The sequence below is a fragment of the Manis pentadactyla genome, chromosome 7 (genome assembly GCF_030020395.1).
Source record: "Manis pentadactyla isolate mManPen7 chromosome 7, mManPen7.hap1, whole genome shotgun sequence".
Classification (NCBI taxonomy): domain Eukaryota; kingdom Metazoa; phylum Chordata; class Mammalia; order Pholidota; family Manidae; genus Manis; species Manis pentadactyla.
The window spans coordinates 76,755,832-76,766,591 of record NC_080025.1 but is presented as its reverse complement, the minus strand read 5'-3'; the positions used below and the strand labels follow the sequence as shown (position 1 = coordinate 76,766,591).

The 10,760-nt window shown below is 38.5% G+C and overlaps 1 protein-coding gene and 1 long non-coding RNA gene across 4 annotated transcripts in view; one reads left to right on the top strand and one right to left on the bottom strand.

Moving 5' to 3' along the window:
* The first annotated feature begins 1,464 nt into the window (after positions 1–1,464).
* The window catches only part of HEPACAM2 (HEPACAM family member 2), a 34,173-nt gene continuing 24,877 nt past the window's right edge, over positions 1,465–10,760 (top strand). For all 3 annotated transcript variants that reach the window (XM_036879256.2, XM_036879257.2, XM_036879258.2), the window contains exons 1-2: positions 1,465–1,611; positions 8,175–8,525. In XM_036879256.2, coding sequence (XP_036735151.2) covers positions 1,533–1,611; positions 8,175–8,525 — 430 coding nt within the window. In that variant the 5' untranslated portion in view covers positions 1,465–1,532. The remainder of the gene's footprint in view (positions 1,612–8,174; positions 8,526–10,760) is intronic.
* LOC118909103 (uncharacterized) lies at positions 5,555–8,412 on the bottom strand. The gene is made up of 3 exons (XR_005023493.2): positions 8,337–8,412; positions 8,024–8,188; positions 5,555–6,081 (listed from the first exon to the last, which is right to left on the bottom strand). It is a non-coding gene; the product is annotated as an uncharacterized LOC118909103 (long non-coding RNA).

Genomic DNA, 10,760 nt, shown 5'->3' with positions numbered 1-10,760 from the left:
GCAATCCAGTATTAAACTTTGTTTGTCTTTCTTAAGCATCAACTGAGAATCAGAAGATAGGGGCCAAGGAGCACATGGGATATATTTCTAAGGGAACAGCAGAACAAAAATACTACTTAAGCACTGAGCTAGGTGCTAGGATCCATAAATGAATAAGACTGGGGTCTGTATTCAAGGAGCCCAGAGGGAAAATAAACATGCAATAAAGTTAAATGAGGTTAATGAGATAAGTGCTATGATAGACATGTACAAGATTTCGAGATAGCAGAGGGAAAGCTTCAATATAGTAATTCCCTGGAAGGGGGGAGCTCTTGCCATTTTTTTCTGAAGCATGGCGAGATCATAAAGAGACCTCTGAAGAGACCTCAGGTTTCAAACAGTCCCTCAACTTCCTTGGCCTAGAAGCACCTCTGAAAGAGTTAGGAGTCTTGATACAAAAGTGTTTTGTTTCCAAACTTGGATTCCAAAATAACTATCATTCCTTTTTTTTATCTTTAGTTTTATCTTGAGGACTATTCTTCTGCTTCTATTATCATTGAATTTCAGTGAGCCTTTACTTTTAGAAATGATTTATACAAGGAATTTTGCTTGATTTCACACAGATTTGGCTATATACTTTTTATTGTATATAGTGGAACGCTTGGACTAGAGCCTTCTTGCAAGAAAAAAAAATGAAATAGGGGTTAACTTATAACTTACTAAATTAGGCTGAAGTTCTCAGACTGCCTGCTACCATGGCACTGAAATGGCCGGGCTGAAAAGCTGTGGCCTAGACACCACAGTAGAGGCCAGGTATCTGGGCCATCGGTTCACTTCCTCTATGCTTCAGCTGTGAAAATGTGGCCTCAGATATTATCTGTTGGCATATGCTTTTCATTCTAATAATGCACCGTTCATGATTCAGTTCTCTTTTGGAAACACACCTGTGGTTTCTTTTAAGAATAACATGAATCCATAGATTCAATAAAATCATGGCAGACATTTGTAATTCAAAATACATTTTTAAAGATATTCAAGTGCTCTGTTTTGATTCTTTGATATAACTTTCACATTTACTTCGGGACTTCATGATGATTTGTAACTGGCAGATATACGAAATATTTCAATTTTCATAGAAAAAACTTTTTAACTTAAAAATAATGGCATAGTTTTGCATGACAGAAAATCAGCTCTTGTTGGAAATTTCACAATATGCTCTCCTTATGAAAGCACACTGTTTTACCATGAAGTCACCCAGAAGGATGTTTTCCTTCATGTGATTATTAATAACTAAGAATAATTCATAAAATGTACTGACAGTTACTAATCAGAGGTAAGAAGCTGTCTGAATGTCCTACGCCTGTATTCTTGCAGAGCATATAACAGGTGTTCCCATCCTCTGTGTCCTTTGTATACACATTCATTCTGTATTCAAATCACAGAAGCAAGAGGCAGGATAGGGTCTGTTACCTCACTGCTAATTTCCCTAGCAAATAAACCAGCAGCTGCTGGTCCATGAAACAAGTTGCCACCACAAACAGAGCACTGTATGCATGGGACAGGATGTCTTCATGGAGCCCTTCAGCAGCACTGCCAGGGTCTTTCAGTGCAAAATATACCTCCTTCTCTTAGGTAAGGCACTGCATAAATTGTGTTATAGCTGGTTTTTTTTAAATTGTGGGCATAAGGTAAATATTTGCTTTAAGCAGTAGACTCACTCAGATAATTGAAGAACAGCTCAGAACCTTTTAAACAATAACACACTTTGTTCCAGCAAAGAAGCAAGAACATTTAGGAGAAACGAGGTTCAATAAATAGATGGTTATTGTTTTCTTAGGACAGCAATTATTGTCAATAGCATTCATTAGGAAAGTTAAGACAGTTTAAAAACCTAATGAATTTCTTCTTTTTACGGAGTTTTCATACAGGTTCAATAGTCCGTAATGCATTTTATTTTGACAAGTATTCTTACAGGCCATGAATTTGTGACCATTGATAATGAAACTCTGAACAATTTACGAAAATGGTTTTCTGACGTTTTAATTAAAGGTACTCTGAAAAACTGTCAGCTCTACTGCATTTTAATTACCTATCTTATGAAATATGGAAAAAGGTGAGATTCCAAACTGACAAAAAATATTTTATACACACAGTAGGGAGAAATGTGTCAAAAAGTAATACTTCTCAAAAATGCTGGTAGTCCTTCTCCTTGCCCAATGGCTAGTCCTATTAAAAAATTTTTTTTCTCTTTCTTAATGTTTTTCCCTCATTCTCCTTTTTATTCTTAGACTTTAAGAGAGTCTTTCTTCAACATTCCCCACCAAAGTGATGTTTTTATGTCATCATTATTTTCACTGGATGTTCTCTTTTCCATTCTTTCTATTTATCAGTTTTAAAAGTCAACTTAGTTTCCTGTTTTGCTTATATTCAACAGCTAGGGGTTCAAAAAATACTTCATTCCTTAAATATTAAGAACAAGTTAGTTAAATAAGCAATTTAAGTGTAGAGCATTGCTTTCACAATCTTTTGTTATGGTATTCATTGTAAATGTGACTGTCACTCAAATTTATAACTAATGTACATATCCCACATATTTGAAATGTACAGTTTGTAAATTTTTTTAGAAGTGTTTGAGTTTCCCAGAGTTATGATCATTCTGGTGTTTATGTTGTCAAAGTCAAGCCTATATTTTTTTAGTTTTTGAAATTTTTAGAAAAATCAAACAATGACCATAACTGGCTTTCTATCTTGGGCATTTTGCTAGGTTTTGAAAGTATCCTGTATGTCAGTGTCTCACTTATTTTTAATTTTATAACAATAGGACTGCTGTCATTTCATAAGTAATGTTTTTGTAACTGGTTTTAAGAACTTAGAGAAAATTAATTCAAGGGATTCAACTAAAATGCAATTAAAATGTATGTTAGAGAAATGGCACATTTGTAAGTAGTTAAAGCAGTTTTTATCCCTTAAGACTTTCTTACACAAATTTACTTTTCTCCATTGCTAGTGTGCTGTAAAGAACATGGGTTAAGTGGAAATCTTTTTGACTTTTTGGAATACTGAATATCTGTGTTTTCCTTTCAAAAAAGTATTAAAAAATTGAAGCCCAAAATGTAGTTTGTAAAGTCTATTCAAAGCACATCTTCAGAATTACTACCTTCTCTGAAGATGCAAGAGCTTATTTTCAGTCAACAATAGTTGTGTTATGCTTGCTGGTGTCATATATGATAATAGTGAAGTAAATGCCAACTATTTTGAGCCAGAGCTAGAGGTCACTTTGTGAAGTTTGTTTATATTCAATACAGTGAAACTGGTCTAGGGAGTTTTTTGTTGCAGGAATAGATAAATTTTACAGTATGACTTCATGTCCCCTAACACTGGACATTCCTTTATAATGCTGTTGTTCTACAGTTTAAGGGAGTCTTTAAAGGGGATATTATTGCTATAGTTTTGTACATCAGATTATTAATGCTTTTCCAGATTAATATAATGGCATATATGCAAAAAGTCTAAGAGTTTTCCTTTTTTATACTCAGAAAGTATGTATTAGTGAATCTAATAACTTGTATTTCCATTTTTAGTACAAATATTTGAAATATGAGAAGGAAATTAAAATGTCATCAATCATTATATCATTTATTTTCTTGACATTTATTTCATACAGAGGTTATCTTTCTAAAATCAATAGTGTTAGTTGTTTAGGTTTTCTCATACAGCTAAAAAAAAGTGCTCAAAAAGTTCTCAGAATGAAACTAGTTTTTTTAAGTTTATAAACTACTGTTTTGACAACATGGGTTCATCAAACCTATAGTAAGAAATACAGGCAAGAGAAGAGGTGTTCCTAAAATGTAGCGGAAGCATCCAATTATCCATTCATTCACCAAAATTCACTACAAGTAAGAATTGCATCATATCAATAGGTTCATGTCTTTCCTGCAAGATGAAAAGATATTAGTGGCTAAGATACAGTATAAAGTTTCATTTCTTGCTGAGATTCTTATAACTTGCTACCTGTGTAACTATCTATTAAAAATAGTGTAGGCAGTTGAACCACTGTATAACTGAAACCAACATAAGATTGTATATCAATGATACTTTAATAAAAAAATGGTGTAGGTAATCTAAGTAAACAACTGTTGTAGCAGCTGTGTTATCTCTCATTGTCATACACATATTTGAAAAAGCACATGTATTTGAAAAAAATATGACTTCGTATCATTTGATATAACCATTGAATGTATTCAGAGATATTGACAGTAATATATTATACATGATGCAGTTTCTAAAAGAGCCCAAAGAACTAATTCACCCCCTTAAACAATTATTGTAAGTGCCATATAAAATGTTATTTTCCAGTAAAGTAGTTTAATTTTTTTCCCTAGGCTGCAATACTTGTATTTAATATTATATTAAGTAAAATTTGCTTTCCATAACTTGAGTCATAGACTTTCCAATGAATCTTTTCACACTTAAAATTTAACATTCTGATTCAAGTTCCAAGTCACCAACATTTCTATTCCAGTCAAGCCAGCACTCCTTAGTAATAAAGTGCCTCCCAACCACTTTCAGAATATTGCAGTTAATCTTCTTCAACTACAACTACAAAAGAAGTAGACAAAAAAGTATTCTTTCCTTTTTTCTAAAAAAAAAGTAAACAAGGACTGTTCACCATCTGAGGCAACTACAAGTTTGCCATCAGCAGCTATGCATCTACTTCCAGTGTGCTCTCAAGGCAATGATGTAGCGTTCCAGCATCCCTCCTTGATTCCTTGGCCAAGAAAACACAGAACTGCCACTTTATTAAAGGATAGCCAGGCACTGGCAACTTAGTAAGCAGACTAAAACCTCAGACACTACTTCAAAATTCTTTGGGCCCTCTCCCAAATATGGGCCCTTCGCCTTCAAGTGTAAGGTAGCTGCTACGGATGTAAGAATCTAAACAGAGTAGAGAGAGGCCTCAGACCTCATCTAATATTACTCTCCTTTCACACATGACGAAACAGGTCCAGAGAGTTCAAACGACCTATCTAAGGTCATTTAACTAACCAGTCACCAGTTTATCCCAAGTATGTGTCCTTTACTACGACCTCGAATTTCAGTGGATTTTTAACTTTATTAAAGTATCAAATACAGAAATTTCTCTGCAAATTTAGAGAATAGTTCCCTGAAATCTCTTATTTCAAGGCAATATGCAAGTGAATTTAAGAGTATATACTGGAAGTAGGACAAGGGCATCTAGGATCAAGAGTAAACCAGGAAACCCTCATAAATATTTTCATAATCACTGAAGTAAAAAAGACAGTAACACACTTAATAAATAAAGTGAAAATTACACTTTACACATCTTAAAGTTAGTAATAATGGGTACTAAAACACTAGCTTTTATTTATGGCTTAACCAGGAACTCAGCAGGAGCTTCCTATGACCAATTTCAATGAAAAGCATATAAATGCCTTTTGTTTTCCTGTACTGGTCCCAGTGTCTTTCTAAATCTATGATATCAAGAGCTACCCCCTTCTGTCAGCCTCAGCCATATCTCAGGCATCACTAGTTCTAAGTCCCCAATTTGCTGTCATCATCCTTCCTCTTCTGTTACGATTTCCTTCCAGAAATTACTATTCCTTTTCTTCAATCCACTTTACCTCTTCTTTAGAATTCCCAGCAACTAGTTCCTTCTTTATCTAATGATTCAAATTAGGAAAGAACAAACAAATTTAACATCCTGTACTTGCCAGAAAAGAAAACAGAAGCAAATCCTCATACGTTTATAACTTCTCTGTATGGCCCAAATCACTAACATGAGTGTGCAGATATAGCCCAATATGAAAAAAAAAAAAACAACAATTACAAGTCAATCACAGATATTCACAGAGCCCAGGGAGATTGTAAGATACATATTTATTTTTCTTATTGAAAATCTTCAGTCTATATGGTCAGCTTCGGTTGAGCATCTAGGAGTCCCTTCTCCCTCTACCCTCCTCCGATCTTCTCCTTTGTGCTTTCTCCTCCTGAGTTCTTTGCTTAACTTCCCTGCCAGCCCCAGGGTCTTACTCTCTGCTAACAGCTAGTCAAACACCGAAACCATGGAAATGTTTGCTCCACCTGGGCAGGAAGGAAAGAAATTTACTGTTAGTAAAACTTGATTCCTCATAAGAGTGGGTCTATGTCTTTCAGTTTCTCCAAAGAAATGATTGCACAAACAGACCTTTCTACCTTTCCCTTCCTAATATTGATGGCTGTTCATAACATGACCTCCACAAAGCTTCCTAATAGGGGTGAAAAAGGGAAGAAATCAGAGAAGATAAGCACTTTGAATGTGAGAAAATTGTAATTGTAAGATTTCTGCTCAAATTTCCATCTATTCTCACCCAGGATTTATTCCACCTTCAACCATCTGTATTCTGCTTCATCAAGATTTCTCTTCCTAGCAGATTATTCCAATAAGTACAAACACACTGCTCAGCACCCATTCAAAGAAAAAGGAAAATAGAAAAAAAACATCTTTTTGCTCCCCTTCACAGCAAAACCACCAGCAGTGTTGTCTATACTCACTGTCTCCAATTTCCTTCCCATTCTTTTTTCCCCTCATATTCAAAATACTTCAGAATTAAATTCCTCCCATTCTTTCCCCTCCTAGTTCAAATGTTCATATGATGTAGGCACCATATTGCTTCTTTTTAAAATGAGGATTTTGCAACAAAGAGCTTTTAACTAGGATTCCAGCAACCTGGTAGCCTGAGCTAAGAAGGTTGCTCTTCTCCATTCCAAACACATAGAGATGCTAATATGCTAAAACAATATACCGTGGCCTAAGGTAAAAGGTGAGGCAATCTCCAGGTGCCTGAGACTAGGAAGAAAGCTGCGGACAGAGCAGTGAGTAGATGGGCCTGAACAACCCGCGCAGGTAGGAGACCAGGAGGCCAGGCTCTGCACTGGGCAGACCTCCATGCCCTAGGGTCCTCTAGGTCCCTCATTCTCTCTTAAATCCACTTTAATCAGGCTTGCATGCCTAGTATATCCTTTCAGTACTGCCTCTTGGATGTGTAATGAGCATCTAAAATGAACATGTCCAAAACTGATTCCTGATCTTCTGCCAAAAATCTTGTTCTCCCCACTGTCTCCTCCATGATTAATTTATTAGTTGCCCATTAATAAATGACAACTCCATTCTTCCAGTTGACCAGGTCAACAACCTTGGCATCATTCTTGACTGTTTGTTTCTTATATCCCACCCACAACGTGTCATCATATCCTGTTAGCACCACAAGCCTTTTCTCACAGTACCTTTTACTACCTTCCTAGCCTACAGAACAATTGCCTCTCGTCTACTTTGTTGCAGTCACCTCCTGAGTGGTCTCCCTGCTCCTGCTCTTGCCCCTGCTTCAGTCTATTCTCACAGACTAGAGTATACCTTTAAAAAAAGTAAGAAATATCATATCCCTTTCTTCTCACCAAACTCCTGCTGCATCCCCATCTCACCTAGAGTACAGTTGCCAGCATCTGCCGTCTGACTCTAAGACAGTCTGATCTGCCTGCAGCCGCCTTGCTGACCTCATGTCTTACCACCCTTCTCGTCTTCCATCTGCTCTTGCCTCTGATATTCTTCCTCAAACACACCAGCCAGATTCCAGCTTCTGGGCAGGAATGACTAACTGTGACTGATTATTATCATGACTGACAAGGGTTTAATGCCATGTTCCCTGTATATGGCAAGGCTTTGGCTAAAGGGAGAAACTTCCAATAATGAACTATTAAGCCATTTCAGAAGACTCTGGAGGAAGATTTTTGGGAGGAAGAAGCCCCTCATTTTTCCTCCAAATAACATACTTTGATTAGGATATTATATGCCTCTAACATTAATATAGTGATGATTTCAAATTTTTTCAAGGTTTCATTGGACTTTGGAACTAATAATCTTCCCCAGTTCTCTTTTCCCCATTATTCTTTAACAGTCAGAGATAATAACTTCTGCTTTTCCCTTTCATCAACATAGTCTTTGGGTGGAGTTTTTAAAATGCAGAAGGATTCAAAGACAAACATTTACCTCCCCAGGTAACATGTACCAGAATGGTCAGTGCCTAGAAGCCTCTCTTCTTTGTAAAGGATTGCCGCCCAGGCAGGTTCTCTCTGTATTGCCTCCTGAGGTTGTGACATGTGGCTCAGGGTCCTCACAGCTTTCCTCTCCCTCATGGCAGGTGCTTGCTCTGGGCTGAAGGTAGCAGTGCCGTCACACACCATCCATGGCATCAGGGGCCAAGCCCTCTACCTCCCTGTGCACTACGGATTCCACACTCCGGCATCAGACATACAGATCATATGGCTGTTTGAGAGACCCCACACAATGCCCAAATACTTACTGGGCTCCGTGAACAAGTCTGTGGTTCCCGACTTGGAATACCGACACAAATTCACCATGATGCCACCCAATGCGTCTCTGCTGATCAACCCACTGCAGTTCACTGATGAAGGCAATTACATCGTGAAGGTCAACATTCAGGGAAAAGGAACTCTGTCCGCTAGTCAGAAGATACAAGTCACTGTTGATGGTGAGTCCCCTGGAAGTGACACGGGCAGCTGGGTGGTGTGGCAGTTAGCAAAGGCTCTGGAGCTCAGACTACCTGGGCTGTAGGTCTTAGCTCTGCAACTTTGGGCAAATTAACTAATCCTCAAAGCCTCTGGGTCTCATGGCATAAATGACATTCCTATTTCATGAGGCCTTCTGAGGGTTAAATTAGACATGCATATAAAAGATATGCACAGTGCCAAGCTAAAGATGACTGAGCAGTAAGTAGGATTTATTATTTGTTTGCCTGGAAACTATCAAGTGTAAAGTTGCTGATATAATGTGATGCAGAAAATTTTATTTTCTCAGTAGCAGAGTGCACCCCAGGAAGAACCCCATTTTTATAATGTGATGATTTTTTCTTGAGTACATTACTTGGGGGAAGATGAGATTTGCCTAAAGGACCATACTTAAAGAACAATTGAAGTTCCTGGAAATGTCCTCTGATGGGGTGTGTGGTCAGCTAACTTTCAGACATTTATTTTCCTTATTGAGGGATATAAGTGACATACCTTAATATTCTCTGCCAAAGCCCAACTTCTGATTTTTTCCCTCTAAATCTGCTCATTTAGCAATATCAATCCATTTTAGTAAATACCAACTCCATTCCATCAGTTGCTCAGGCCAAAACTTGGCTGTCACCATTGATGCCCTCTTTCTCTCACACCCCACATACAATCTACAAGTTGACCCTGTCAGTTTTACCTCAAAATACAGACAGAATTCAATCACTTGTGACCACCCACTGGTGCCCCACTCAACCCCACGGTCAGCTCCACGCTAGGCCACTGAACAGCCGGGCACTCAGGCTCCTGCTCCTACTGCTGCCTCCCGCAGTGGAAACTCCTCTCCCAGCTTTTCTCTCACTTGGCTTAAAAGCCCAAGCACCAACAATGTCTCACAAAGAGCAACGTGACCCCCAACACACATAGCACCTCTCTGACCCCATTTCCTACCTCTCTTCCCCTCACTGGCTCTGTTCTGACCACACTGGCCTCCTTGCTTTTCCCAAAGCAGGCAGACACGCACACCTCAGAGCCTTCACACTTGCTGTTGGCTCCACCTGGATTGCTTTCCTCCTAGATAATAGCACGGTTTCCTCCCGTTTCTCTGAGGTCTCGCCCAAAATGTCTGTTTATCTGGGAAGGCTTTCCTGACTGTGATATATGCAGTGTGACCTCACTCCCCCCAAAGAGAGAGAGAGAGGGAGAGGGAGAGAGCGATTGTCTTCAGTTTGGCTTTATTCTTTCCAAAGCACTTACTTCACTGAACATATTACATGTTTTTAATGGATGATCGTGTCTCTTCCCTGTCTAGCATACGAGGTCCATGGGAGCAGGGATTTATTATCTGGGGCTTTGTCCTCAGTGTCTCAGCCTGATCTGGCTGTTAGTAAGCACTCAGAAAATGTATGTGGAGGAAATGAGTGGCGATCGGAGAGGCCACAGGGGACAAGGGCGCAGGATGTGGAAGCAGATGCCCAGAGAGCAACCTTGGTGAGAGAAAAAGAGAAAATGTTCGTGAAATTCTCCTGGGTAGTATCCTATCTGTCCCCAAACTTTTACTAGAACATCCATTACTTGTTAATGTGTAGTAAAGTTAAATCTGTTTAGGGACATGCAACACAAAAGTCTTAACTGGGGTTCAGGGCCTCTGTAAAAAAATCTTCTTGGGATACCTCCACAACTGCGCCACGCTGTTGAGGACAAGTGTGTGGTCACAGTACCCATGTCTATCCTAATGGTTTGTTCTCCCCACATGAAACCTTTGGCACTACCTACCTGACTTATCCCTTACCATGTATATTTCCACACACGGACATATTTGAAATATGAAGCTTTTCCTAATAAATACAAATGAAAAAATAATAAATATGCACAACTCATTTTCTGTGTAAATCATAATAATGTAAACAAAAGCTATTCTACATCCTTTGTTTTCGCCAGGGAATATAAAGGCTTAAATGGAATGGACAAGTTGACTGCACCCATCTTGAGAGAGGAGGTGGGGCATTAGAACTACACCACACCCCAGCAAGTTGCCTTGCAACCGCCTTTCTCCCTTTCATTTTCTCCTGTCTTCTCTGGGTCTCTTTTTGCCCTAATGCACATTTTCCAGAGTGGGAAAAGGTGAATATGAATCCAGACAAATTTACCTGGGGAGATGTGTCGACACCAAGTAAAAGCTTGGTAGGAAATTGAAATCCAATTATTGGTGC